Here is a 14,805-nt window from a genome sequence, read left to right as displayed (position 1 = left end):
TTCATGTGCTTGTTTATAGATAACAATAATTAAAATTATGATCATTGCTTACTGGAGGAAAATTTAACACATAAAGTTGCTTTCTTGTATATTGTTTGCTGAAAGTGAGGAGGACTTAAAGCATTTGTTGCAGAAGATAGAAGAATACCGTTTTCCATATGGGTTGCATCTCAATGTCAAGAAAACAAAGATTCTTACCACTGGACCAATAAATAGGCAACATTATGATAGATGGATAAAAGATCGAAACTGTCAACAACTTCATCTTTCTTGGATCCACAATTAGCACCCTTGGTACCAGCAGTCAGGAAATTGGGAAGCATGTTACACTGGGAAAGTCTGCAGTTAGTGACCTCTCCATAGTGTTGAGGAGTAATGATATCAGCTTGAGGACTAAGGTGCATCTGACTGAGGCCATGGTCTTTTCTGATCACTTGCTTTGCATCTGAGAGCTGGAATAAGGATGACAGTAGAAGAACTGATGCTTTTGAATGTGGTGCTGGAGAAGAATGTTGAACATCCCATGGGCAGTCAAAAGAACAAACAAATAAGTGTTAGAGAGGGTACAACCAGAGTGCTCTTTGGAGGCATAGATGGTGAGGGTTCATCTTGCATACTTTAGGCATGTTGCTAGGAGGAGTTATTCCTTGGAAAGGGACATGATTCTTGGAAGGGTGGAGGGTCAGTGAAGTACAGGAAGACCCTCAACCAGATGGATTGACAGTGACTGCTGCAATAGGCACTGAAGTGAGTGATGTCAGTAAGTGTGAGGATGGCACAGGATAAGACAGAGTTCAGAGCTGTTGTTCAGAGGGTCACGTGGGTCATATTCAACTTGATGACTCCTAACAACAACAACACACTTACAAAATGACAAGGAGAACATCTTTCTTCCTTAAAGAATAGACAGTGTTTCTATAAGATGTGTGTCCAGATACCAGGAAAATTTTTGTTCTTAAAACAATCTTTATATTAGAAATATGATTGAATGCTCATATACTAATTTATTTTTTTCAACATTTGCAATTTTCTCTTTTGTTAGATGTGGGAGATGAAGTATATGATGATGTGGATTCCTCTGATTTCCCAGCTCCACCAGCAGAGACAAGGTAATCAAAATGTTTTCATTAGTATGCAGTAATTAAAAGCAGACTGCTTAAGAAATTTCTGTGATGTGAACATGTTCTGAGTGTGATAATGTACACTCTCTTTCCTCTAAAGCTGTGTTACCATTTGACCTCAGCTCTTACCTTTTTGTTGGGTTTTCTATATAGAGATCCATTCCAGCCTCCTGAGGCTGCTTTCTCTCTCTTCTCTGTTTCCTTCCCTCTCCCTCACACCTAATTCCCTCATTCTGCTACAGGATTCCTATTAACCCTCCCTCTGCTCTGTGTCTCCTTGATATCTCCATTCATTTATTCATTCACTCCTATGTTTGTGAAAATTGGACAGTGAATTAGGAGCAACAAAGAGAACTGATGACTGAACTGTGGTGTTCATTGAAGAGCACTGACTGTGCTATGGATGGACAAAAGAGTAAACAAAACTACTTGGAAAATGTATAGCCAGAGTTTTCCTTAGAAGCAAAGATGATGAGCCTTCATCTCACGTAATTTAGGAATGCTTTCAGGAAGAGCTAGTTCCCGGCAAAAGGCATCTGGTAAAGCAAAGGAGCTGTGAAAGAGACCTTGACGAAATGGACTGACACAGTGGTGCCAGCAATGAGCTTGAGCACAACACGATTAGGTTTTTTTTGTCTTGTTGTGCATAGAGTGTCTACATTATGAAGTCAAATTGACAGCACATAATAACAACAACTGTGCTATCTTCTATTATTTTTACTTTTTCTAAAACCTTTTTGTTTTAGATAGACTTGTTTGTGGGCATTTCTATTGTAAAAAACCTGTATGGGGATCTAAGGGGGTAATGGGTGGGAGCAGAAGGATGAGAATGGGTAGGGGTGAAATCACAGGGTTTCACAATTTGGTGGGTAGAGGGAATGGGTAAAAGAAATGAGAAAGACCAGCAGGAACCAGAAAAGACAGAGTAATGGTGGGCATGGTCCAATGGTGAGTAATTTTATTTTATTTTTTTACAAAGAGATTATCTTTTTCATTTGTGGGTTTCCCATTTAGGAATAGGGGCACAGACTTTTTGGCTTGGCTGTTTCATGCTGAATAGCGGCTTTGAGATGAAGGGTAGGGGAGTCGATTTTAACACTTTACTGGTGGTCTTGAGTTGAAGCTACATGACTTCTTGTTCAGTTAGAACATTTTCATGATGTTTCCTGCTCTCTGGACTTCAACATGTTTGTGTGGGTGAGTCCAGTGGGAGTGGCTGGCCAAACTTTGAGGTTCCATCCACCTTCACTTCCTTAGCCAGCAGCTTTGATTCTGAAACCTGGCTCAGGGTTCAAGTTCCAGAACAAGACTCAGTGTTCAGGTTACCTATAGGAAAAGGAGCAAACCTAGAGAGAACAAACCTGTGAATTACAATGAAAAGGGCTTTAGAGGTGTTACTTACAGGTGTACTGGAGGAGGAGATATAGGAAAGTGGTTTAGACAAAGTTACTCATATACACCAGGCGACTCTTCAGGGGTCCAGCAGCACTCCCCTCCCAGGCAGCACTCCCCTCAGGCAGCTCCTCTCACCACCCAGAGGTCCGAAAGGTAACTCTCCTCAGGGGCCAAGCAGCACTCCCTTCCCTTCCCAGGCAGCGGCAGCGCCCCCCAGGGGACGGGTGGCAATCCCCCTAAAAAGCCCTTCTGAAGTAAGGACCTGTGCCTTACCAGCAGCCTTGGCCAAGGATAGAACTTCTGGCTCATTGCCCCTTCCTCTGAGCCAAGTGGTCCAATTGTAACTCAAAGTAGGTATTATTACTTTGCCCTTCAGGTCTTTTGTTCATAGTGTCGCTATGAGTAATTCTCAACTCAACAGCAATCAACAATAGCAACCTTCCACAAATGGAGAAGGGCCTTCCAGAGTAGTGAACAGACCCACTCATGGTTGAAAATGTAATAAAGGCAGTAGAACAAGGACTCAAACCAAGGTCTGAAGGCAGGCTGAGAGGTGATGAGCTCTGTGCTGTGCTCGAGTTGATCATCTTTCATCTTTCTCTGCAAGCAAAATTCTGCTGAAGATCATTTTCAAAACGGCCAGAAGGATACATTCAGACTACACATGCCCCAGCCAGCCATGCATGCAGGGCAAGACTTTTTAGTTTTGTCTCAACCTTCATCTACCCTTAATAGGAAGATTGGGAGGTTTTAATGGGAATAGTATAGGTGTTTTTTACAATATACACATTTTATAAAAACATCAGATTCTCAAAGACTCCAAGTGTTTAAAACTGTTCTAGAGTGAGTAGTGTTTTCTTCAGCACATCTCAAGTTTCCATTTCATTTTCAGGCTACAATTGTGTGAAAACCTGTTAAGATAGTTGATACAAAAGAAGTGTTTCTGAAAATTCTTTTTAAATGGAAAATGTTAGTGGAATGCTTTATTATACTCTAATGTATAAGAAATGGTCAGATATAAAAAATCCTCTTGATATGCAAGCTAGAGTATCTCTAGCATTGTCAACAAAAAAGAAAGATATTTAGGAATAAAGAGATCTGTATTTGACTAGTTAAAAGATGAAAGTAACATGAGTAAAGTGCAGTGACGTTCTTCTGAGCTGTGCTGGTAAAACAAAAGATTGTATGAGTGAACTTCACATGTCTATTTTTGTTGCCATCACAATAAAACTCATCTTAGTGAACTAAAGAACGTGTCTAGATCAAAGCCTCTGAGCAAAAAATCCACGATTCCTATGTTAAGACCAATTTCTAAAGGTAAAGCAAACATGCAAGAAGAAAAGAATAACTCATTTCCTTTTCTGTTGAAAGGAAAAATAGAATGTTTTCAATAATATGTTCAAGTTTTAATACACCTCATCATTGAGAACTCAGTTCTTCAAGTTCTCCTCTTGACAGCTTCTACGGCATTTCTCTGTTTGATGTGACTGTGGAAATGTCACCACATTCTACAAAACAACCTTTCATGGCCCTGAAATAACCTATTGGCCTTTTGCTTTGCACAAAACAAATTTCAGCCGATTCTTTTTTATATGGTGTATGTTGCCTAAAACAAAACGAAAAATGAGCTGCCTTCAAGGCAACATCATAGTAGATGAAAAAAAGATTGAAACTATCAACGATTTAATCTTACTTAGATTCACAGTCAATATTCTTGATATCAGCAGTTGGGAGATCAGGAGACATATTGCAATGAGAAAGTTTGCAGTCAGGGAACTCTGAAAAATGATGAAGAGGGGAGCTCTGGTGACCTAGTGGCAAGAAGCTGCACTGCAATGCCAGAGGTGCATGGTTTGAATCTACCAGATGCTCTGCTGGAGAAGGAGGGACAATATCCTCCTGTGCCAGTCAGATCTGATTTGATGGTATACACACACAAAAATAATTTAAAAAAATAATAATTTTTTAAGTGATGAAGAGCAATGATGTCAGTTTGAAGACTAAGGGCTTCTCAATCACCTGCTATGCATCAGAGAACTGCACAATAAAGGATGACAGAAGAATAATTGATACCTTTGAAATGCGGTGCTGGAGAAGAATATTGATTATCCCATGGACATCCAAAAGAACAAACAGCTTTGTCTTGGAGAAAGTGCAGCCAGAGTGCTCCTTAGAGGCAAAAATTATGAAGCTTTGTCTCATATACTTTGGGCATGTTGCTAGTAGAGGTTATTCCTTGGAGAGGAACATCATGCTTGGGAACATGAAGGGACAGTGAAGGAGAGGAAGATCCTCAAGCCATGGATTGATATAGTTACCGCAGCAATGGGATCGAGTGTGTCAGAGATTGAAATGATGGCACAGGACAGGATAAGTTTCAAATCTACTGTTCATAGGATTGCTATGAATCATACCCGACTCGGTAGCACCTAACAACAACAACATGGTATCTATACAGCAACTTGGCAGTAGCTGGCACCCATTTGAAATAATTCTAGTTCCTAATAATTAAGCAAGAGCATTGATATTTTTTCAAAAGATTCCCAGATGATTCTAAGTTTAACCTCAGTCTCTAGAACACTGTCCTCTCTTTTCTCACCTCACAAAAGGATTTTAGGAAGCTCTGGTGGCCTAGTGGGTAAGGAATTGCATTGCCAACCCAAAGCTTGAATCCATTGCTCATTGAAAGAAAGATAGGCAATCTCTTCCTTTGTGATTTATAGCTTCTGAAAACCTGCTAGTGGGGGAGCTCTGGTGGCCTAGTGGCAAGAAGCTGTACTGCAATCCCAAAGGTACATGGTTCGAATCCACCAGATGCTCTGCCGGAGAAGGAGGGACATTTCCTCCTGTACCAGTCAGATCTGATTTGATGGTACATGCACAAAAAATAATAAACTAGAATTTTAAAAAAATGTCAAAAAAACCAAAAAAACCTGCTAGTGAGTGGGTTTGTCTTAGTAATAATGAGTTATGAGTTGAGTTCGAGGGCTTTAGTCCAGTTGGTATTTTTTAGATTAATCGTAATTTTAACCATATTAAGATGTTTCCTAGAGGGTTTTTTAATTAATAAATCTTTTAATTGATCTAAACATTTAGATTCTCAGATCCCACATGCAGTTGCACATAAACCATAGAATAAGATCAACATTATTTATTAGCCATTTTCCCTAAGCTGCTTCAGGTATCTAAAACGTTAACTTTTACCAAAAGTGTTTCCATTAGTCATCATTTTATGACTCATACCTTGACTCTTTGAAAGTTATATGGTAAAATCAGCATTTAAATAAACTTTGTAAATCATTAAACCAGTATTTGAATATTCTCTTTTCAAGGCCATTTACTTCTCTGTGACGGGTTTGGGGGGTGGGAAAGGTGTTTGAATGATAGATGGGAAAACATCTTAAAACTGATACATCAGCTGTGTTTAAACTACAAATCTGTGATTTCCTATGGTTCCATATGATAGATCATGTCTTCAGTTTTATTTATAACCTGTGCTTTACTATGTCTCTTCTATGTCTTAAAATGTCATTGTTTGTTACAATGAATATTACTAGATTTCTAAGAGAAAACCTTAAATAACAATAAAATTGAGGGGAGGAAAAGGTGCAACAGAAAGAAAAAGAATTTTTTTTTCATTGTATATGTTAAAAAAACTAGAGACAAAGGGGCCCAAAGGAAGAAGTTCGAGCTGCTCTGAAAGCACCAGGGAAGAATAAAAATTGAGCAAAAACTTAATTTTCTAAATTATCTATTAGACCCTGTTCTTTTCATTTTGAGGCAAACTGTTAATCTGTTAATTGTTTTGTGTGTGTTCCTTCATCCTAGTCAAGGAACCCACCTTGGAAAGGCTAAAACAGAAGAAAAAGACCCAAAGAAGCTTAAAAAACAGGAGAAAGAAGAGAAAGACTTCCGGAAAAAATTTAAGGTAAGTTAGATATAAACATAATACACTAATGATGGGCTCATCCAATAGCTTTAAATACCAAAATATACCTTTTTTCTTTTATTATTTTAATTTCTTACAACATATTCTTCCCATTTATTTTTTTCTCATTGATTCATTTTCGCACATTTTCCTCCCTGCCCAGCCCCCCCCCCAAGTTAGCTTTTCTCTTTGAAAAGAAAAAACAAATTATTTCATTGTTATACAATTGCCCACCACCCCACCCCTACCCACCAGTCCACAGTCCACTTTACTCTGCATTTCTTTTTCTGGAATCTTGTCATGAAGTTAATACCGAATCATATCTTCCTTTTAGCAGCTCTCTCCCTCATCTGTTTCAATGCAGTATACATTATTTATGCAATTTTTCTTAAGGGCCCGATGTTAGTCTCAATTTACAACATTGGCACTATTTGTCCTTTTATGACTGAGATATTTCACTCAGCTTAATGTCCCCCATAGTCACCCATTTTGTATGATATTTCATGAGCTCCTTGTTTTTCAAAGAAACATAATATTCCATTGTGTGAATATACCACAGCTTCTCTATCCATTTGTTTCTTGATGGGCACTTGGGTTGTTTCCAGTGCTTTGCTATTGTGAACAAAGCAACAATAAATATGGGTGTGCATACATCTGCTTGGATGGCACTTCTGCTTTCTTTAGTGTATATTCTCAGTAGTGGAATTGCTGGGTCAAATGGTATTTCTATTTGCAATGTTTTGAGAAAGCACCATACTGCCTTCCATAGTGATTTCACCATTTTACACTCCCACCAACAGTGAATAAGGGTTTTAAAGGAATTGCTAATATCACTATTTATCCTTTTCATTGCAACTGTGTTACTTTCTCTAAAATTTAATGTAGATTTAAATTGGTTTTATAGAAAATACAGTGAATGTGTATATCTGTGTACATACTATGTTAATAATCTATGGGGAAATAGCTGATCTTTGAATCTCTTATCAAAAGTAATCTAAAAACAATCCTTAGAGTAGCCTGCTGATATTGTGAATATTTTTTCATCTTCTTATCTGTTGAAAAAGTGGGCTATTTATTTAGCAAAGAACTTTTAATAAATCTGTCAATAAAATATTTTAATACAATGCATATTTATCAGCTAATAATTTAATGTCTTTCTTTTCCAGTATGATGGTGAGATTAGAGTCCTATATTTAGCGAAAGTTGCACCCTCCCTCAGCTGTAAAAAGTGGGGGCACAGAGACCTACAGGTGAAACCTGGCGAAGCCCTTGAAGTTATACAAAACACAGATGACGTCAAAGTTCTCTGCAGGAATGAAGAAGGGAAATGTGAGTTCATTTATGCTCTGTGGTTGTGATGTGCTGAAATCAGTGGCACTTTATTTTAATCTCCTTTTTCAATTACACAATTACTGGTTATTCTCTCTCTAGATATAGATAGAGATAGAGATAGATAGATAGATAGATAGATAGATAGATAGATAGATAGATAGATAGATAGATAGAGATAGAGATGAGCTAGAGATAGAGATAGAGATGATAGATAGAGATAGAGATAGAGATATTTAACAACAAAACCAGTACATCTATATTTGTGTACATGTAGACGCACATATATACTTTGACGACAAGGTAACACTAAAATACTGTTTCACAAATGCAGCTTGCAGACTATCTGCTTTTTAAAAAGCCTTGGGCCTGTTTTATAACAGTGGTATTATACAGTACTTGTATTTTTGTAGCTGAGATATTTCATTCAGCATAATGTCCTCCACGGTCACACATTTTGTATAATAATTTATGAGTTCTTTGTTTTTCAATGCTGCATAATATTCCATTGTGTGAATATACCACAGCTTCTCTATCCATTCATTTGTTGATGGGCACTTGGGTTGTTTCCAACTCTTTGCTATTGTGAACAAAGCAGCAATAAACATGGGTGAGCAGTTCTAGTTTCTTTAGGCTATATTCTCAGTAGTGGAATTGCTGGGTCAAATGGTATTTCTATTTGCAACATTTTGAGAAAGCACCATACTACCTTCCATAGCGGTTGCACCATTTTACACTCCCACCAACAGTGAATAAGGGTTCAAGTTTCTCCACAACCTCACCAGAATTTGTTGCTTGCTGCTCTGTTGAATTTTGCTATTCTGACAGGGGGATTGAGAGGAAACTAAGAAAAGAGGGCATTAATAATTTACACAGCATTGAAACAGACAAGGGAGAGAAAAGTATAAAAGGAATATATGATTAGGTATTATTGGTACGACAAGAGTCTAGAATAAGAGCTGCATAGTAAATTGGTCTGTGGGAGAGAATGTATAACATTGAAAGAAATTTTTCTAAAGAAAAAATGAACTGCGGGGCCAGGGAGAAAATGCGCAACAATGAGTAAATGGAAATCCAAGTTTGTTATAAACTTAGAATAAAATATTGATTTAAAAAAAGCCGTCTACAAGTTCAATGCAACTCCAATACATGTGTGAATGCCATTTGAAAAAAAAAAAAAAAAAGATTTGGCGTGTACTAAAATCCCAGTATATTGAGAGAGGTCATTGGAGTGACGGGTCATGAGCTCTGGGAGTCAGATGGAATCTGTGATCATAACATCTCCCCTGTTATTGTTATATACCATCGAGTTGAACCAACCCATTGCTGACCCTCCAGCAGGTTTTCAGAGGCAATTGCACAGGAAGAGATTGCCCATTATTCTCCCATGGAGCAGCTGGTGGGTTCAAACCACAGACTTTTTTGTTGGCAGTCCAATTCCTTACCACTAAGCCACTAGAGCTCCCTAACGTCTTTCCTAGTCTGCTCTTATGTGCTTTAAAGTAAAAACTGCTGTGCTAATGTAGTAACTCATGCTCACTCAGCCCTGGTTTTAAAATTGTGGAGCATATTTGACACCTAAAATTTCCACTTTTCCTACTTCACAAGTTTCCTTGGTTTTTCTCTCAGGGTCGGGTACATGCAACCTGTTCTTTCAAATAAATACAAGAGTCCCTGTCCTTATTTACTTTATCAGCTGATTACCACTGACAGATGGAGATATTTCTGTCAGATATTCAGTACATTTGTTTCATATGAAGTCCAGGGAAAAGTAATTGAAAATAAGGTTGCTATGAGTTGGAAGCAACTTGGCAGTACTAAATATTAACACATATTCTGGGTTGGATTGTCAATAAGGTGACTGATATTTATCATATTATTGTTTTTGTTGTTGTTGTTGTTATGTGTTGTCAAGTTGCCTGTGACTCAGAGCAACCCTGAACCTTGCCCTCTCCTAAGCCAACTTCACCATCTCCAACCCACTTGACCTGATTGCCACAGTTACTGTGTAAATACATCTCATCTTGGACCTTCCCCTCCTGCACTGACCTTCTACTCTTCCATGGATGATGTCCTTCTCTAAGAACTGGATTCTCCTGGCAACATGCTCAAAGTATGTGAGACAGAGATTCAAAATCCTTACCTCCCAAAAAAAGTTGTTGTTGTTGTTATGTGCCATCAAATCATTTGCGACTCATAGCGACCCTATGTACAACAGCCCTAAACCCTTCTCTATCCTGTGTCAATCACATGGCTTCTGACACACCCATCCCGATTACCCCAGTCACTGAATCAATCCACCTCATAGAGGGTCTTCCCCTCCTGCGCTGTCCCTCTACCTTACCAAGCATGACGTCCCTCTCCAAGGACCTGTCCCTCCTTACAACATGTCCAAAGTATGTCAGACAAAGCCCCAGAATCCTTGCCTCCAAGGAGTAGCCTGGTTTAACCCTCTCCAGGATGAATCTGTTTATTTTCCTAGCAGTCCAGGGTACATTCAATACTTTTCTCCAGCACCACAGCTCAAAGGCATCAATGCTCCTTCTATCTTCCCTAGTCATTGTCCAACTCTCTGATGCATAACAAGTGATTGCAAAGACTATGGCCTAAAAAAATATCCTTACCCCCAAGAAGCAACCTGGTTTCACTCTCTCCAGGATAGAACTGTTTGTTCACTTGGCAGTATACACATATATATGTCCGATACTCTTCTCCAGCATCAAAACTCAAAAGCATTGATTCTTCTTCTGTCATCCTTCATCATTGTCCAGCTGGAAAGGAATTATGCTCTTAATGCAAAGGCATGTGGTTCAAATCCACCAGCAATCCTGAGGAAGAAAGACAGGCAATCTCTTTCTGTGTGATTTTTTGTGTCTGAAAACCCACTGGAAGGTCAGCTCTGGCTTAGTTCCAACTCACAACAACAACAAAAACAATATTGATCATAGCTCTCCTTTATCCCTTTATCAACTTGATTATTTGCATGGAAACCATGGACTCAACATTTATTTTTGCTAATAAAAGTAAAGGTGCCTCAGGGACAGGAACTGAATCATAATTTTTAAGAAGTTATGTTCTACTAAAAGGGACACAATTTAAAAATAATAAAACACTATGACTCAAGAGTAGGGAATAATGGATCTACGGTTGTCATGGAGGAGGTGCAATTGACTTTGAAAAGGAGAAAATGGAATGAGGGAATGAAAGAAAGACGATCAGAGCAGTATAGTAGTAAGCTCACTGAAGGTGATTTGCAGCCATTAGTCGCAGGAATAGATGAACCAAAGCTCAGAGAAGAGGCTCCTATCTTCCCAGGAATCACTGGGCCTTAAGAATGTGGAAGCTGAGTTGGGGAAATAGCACAGTCTGCTATCATTTTCTGGAATCAAATGCTGTGGAAATGCACTGTTTCTAGGGATTTCCATGAATGGTATCATTATTTGCAATTGGCTAATTGACACAGTGACTGGAGGAATAGGGGCAGGTATGTCAGAGACAGATTGGCTCAGGAAAGAACAGGGTTCAGAGCTATTGCACACAGGGGCACTGGGAGTCACAGGTGAATCGACCACACATCACAACAACAATGGAGTTGTACTAAGTAATAGTATGAATGTGGGAGGGCTCCTGGTACATATTTTATGAAAGAAAAAGTCATAAAATTCTGGTAGAATATAACCATGAGCTGCATGTAATGTATTCATTCATCAAGTGCAACTGCACTGAATGATTTTACAGACCCATGCAAATCTGTTGCAGACCAAGTGCAACCAGATTGCTCTTGAGGGACAAGGAGGATGAAATTTCATCTCACATACTTTGGTTATGTTGTCAGAAGGGACTCATCCTTGAAAAAAGACATAATGTTGAAAGGTGGAGGGTCAGAGAGGAAGACCCTCAACAAGATGGTCTGACACGGTAGCTGTAGCAATGGGCTCAAGCATGTCAGAAATTGTGAGGATGGCTCAGGACAGGGCAAGGCTCAGAACTGTTGTTCATCAGGTCGCTTTGAGTCTTGAGTGACTAGTTGGCATATCCAACAAGACGGAAGCCAGACAACTATATGAGTAGCCTCTTACACCATCTCTATTTCTGACTAAAGATTTTCTCTGGGTTGGATTTCCTTAACTTGGCTTCCTCCAGAAGTTGCCTCTGAGATGAGGATGTGCATGTATAAAGTTTATCTGAGACGTGTGATTCCAAGAAACTTCAGGAAGCAAGATGTGAGACAAGGAAAGGAAGACAGCCAATAGACTTGTTCTCAAAAACTGCCATAGGATAATTGGAATGTATTCCCAATAAGGAGCCCTGAGTATCTTGTCTAGTGGAAGATGGCATTGGAATTGGAGTATTCATGTACCAGGGTTTACCTTTCAGGAGTTGCAGCAGTCATTCAGATGCTGGTCATGCTGACAGGGAATTCTGGGGGGCAGAGAAAAACCCTCACCAAAGAAATGTGAAAATCCAATTGCTGTGAGTTACCACTGACGTGAGGAAAGTGAGGGCATATGGAAGTGGCACGCGGAGCATCTGTGTGTGCCGTTCTGGTCAAACATCATTCCAAGATTTAATTAGCTTATCTGCTTCCTTTCACTTTTATTTTTCCAAACCTTCTGCTACTTTCTTCTTTGTACTGCGTCCTTTGCATTTCTTAATTTCTGATCCATTCCACTTATACCTCTCTGGGATTTGAGGTGACTGCTATATATGCTCAACCCCCACTCACATAGATTATTGCAGTAGCCTTTCAAATCTGTCTTCACCCTACCTCTCAGCAAACTATCCTGCCACACTGTTTCCAAAATATTGTTGTTGTTTTTGTTATGTGCCATTGAGTTGCTTGTGACTCATAGTGACCCTAGTACAACAGTCCTAAACTCTGCTCTATCCTATGCCAATCGCACTGCCTCTGACACACCCATCCTGATTACCTCAGAGAGTCTTTCCCTCCTGCACTGTCCCTTCACCCTCCCAAGCATGATGTCCCTCTCCAAGGACCGGTCTCTCCTTACAACATGTCCAAAGTATGTTAGACAAAGCCCCAGAATCCTTGTCTCCAAGGAGCAGCCCAGTTTAACCCTCTCCAGGATGAATCTGTTTGTTTTCTTAGCAGTCCATGGTACCCTCAATACTCTTCTCCAGCACCACAGCTCAAAGGCATCAATTCTCCTTCTAGCCTCCCTAATCATTGTCCAACTCTCTGAAGCATAATAAGTGATTGCAAAGACCATGGCTTGTATTGGATGCACCTTAGTCTCCAGAGTGACACTATTGCTCTTCAGTACTTTGGGGAGGTCCCTAACAGCAGATTTTCCCGTCTCAATATGTCTTTTAATTTCCTGGCTGTTGGTGCCAAGAGTGTTGACTGTGGAGCCAAGCAAACTGAAGTTGTTAACAATCTCAATCTCTTGACCATCCATCCTGATGCTGCCAATTGGTCCCAAATATTAGTTAAAAAAATAAAAAAAAATAAAACTCTTTAGACCATCATATAAAAAACCCTTAAAATTTAGCCCAAATCTCATCATCTGCTATTTTCCCAAGTGCAACTAAAATTCAGGAAATACCAACTGTTTTCCTGTCACTCCCTGAATGAATTGTTCTATTTCATCCTTCTTAGCTGTTTTATCATACTTGGAAGGGTTGTAATGGTGTACTAAAAACAACTTAGATGTTATCTAGAATTGAAAGGACTTCTGTTCCTCAGCCACCTGATCACAATCAATCCCTAACTAATACACTTATTCTGCTATTTCTATTGCTGTCATTTTCATTATTACTTAACTAATCAGTTACTCTTCTTGGTAGGACCTGGGTGGTAGAGTAGTTAGTGCTTATCAGCTAACCAAAAGGTTGATTGTTCAAATGAGTCAAATTTCTTCCATGGAAGACAGAAGTAGCAGCCTTCTTCCATAACATGATTGCTTTGGAAACACTATGGGACAGTTCTGCGTTCCTTTAGGGTTGCTCTAATTCAGAAGTTATTTAGTGGCAATGGATTTGGCTTAGTGGTAAGAAGCTTCACTACGAACCTGAAGTGGTTTGAACCCATAAGCTGCTCTACAGAAGAAAGATGAGCAGTTTCTTCCCATGCAGTTTGATGCATCTGAAAATCTGCCAGAGGGCCAGCTATGGGTCAGTTTAAAACATAACAACATGACACTATGGTCTAAACTTGAGAGTAGCTTCACTTTGTACAGTGCCTAATACCTTATAATGCCACTTTCTGAATTTAGTGTAACATTTTGGAAATTGCTTGGGATGACCACAAGCAAGGTGGACATGGAGACACTCACAAGAAGAAATCTGTTATGTGGTTAGGGTAAGGGGTTGGAAGATAGACTTTTTCAATCTTAGTTCTAGCAATATAGTTAGCATGTTATATATCATTGGGGAGCCTCCAGTCACATCTTTCCTTATGTATCTTTTTATTAACAGCAAAACATTGGCAATCAAATACCATGATGTCCCTATTTCCCTTATTGTCCATTCTTCTTTAATCCACCAAGAAAAAGAAAACATTATTTACTTAACCCTAATACTAGAGATCCTTCTCTATTGTTCAGGGTTTTCAGAAGCCTGCTACTTAAAAAGTGGATGACATATTCTGCTTCCTAGTCTATTTAATCTGAGAGCTCTCCTGAAACCTGTCTACCATAGGTGATTCTTCTGTCTTTTGACATCCAGTAACATAGCTTTCAGCATCACAGCAACCCACAAGTTACAACAGTACAGCAAATTGACTGACAAGTAGTATACTAATAAGAATAATAACTAAGCAAAAATATATATCATGTTGTTGTTGTTTTATACCATTAAGTTGGAACTGACCCATAGCTAACCCTCCAGAGGGTTTTCAGAGAAAGTTTATTACATGGAAGGAGATTACCCATCGTTGTCTGGCAGAGCATCTGGTTACCTTGAACCATGTGCCTTCAGGATTGCAGCACAGCTTCTTGCCACTAGGCCAGTAGAGCTATATCTATATATATCTACATATATCTATATCTATCTCTATCTCTATCTCTATCT

At 39.1% G+C, this 14,805-nt stretch overlaps 1 protein-coding gene across 1 annotated transcript in view; it reads left to right on the top strand.

Annotated features, from left to right (window-relative positions):
* The window catches only part of FYB (FYN binding protein), a 181,313-nt gene that overhangs the window by 136,894 nt on the left and 29,614 nt on the right, over positions 1 to 14,805 (top strand). Inside the window, exons 13-15 of the mRNA XM_006889579.1 lie at positions 1,043 to 1,109; positions 6,345 to 6,444; positions 7,611 to 7,773. Coding sequence (XP_006889641.1) covers positions 1,043 to 1,109; positions 6,345 to 6,444; positions 7,611 to 7,773 — 330 coding nt within the window. The remainder of the gene's footprint in view (positions 1 to 1,042; positions 1,110 to 6,344; positions 6,445 to 7,610; positions 7,774 to 14,805) is intronic.

The sequence above is a fragment of the Elephantulus edwardii genome, unplaced genomic scaffold (assembly GCF_000299155.1).
Source record: "Elephantulus edwardii isolate Elephantulus edwardi_28Jun2011 unplaced genomic scaffold, EleEdw1.0 scaffold00079, whole genome shotgun sequence".
Taxonomy (NCBI): Eukaryota; Metazoa; Chordata; class Mammalia; order Macroscelidea; family Macroscelididae; genus Elephantulus; species Elephantulus edwardii.
This window is presented reverse-complemented; position numbering and strand designations above follow the sequence as displayed.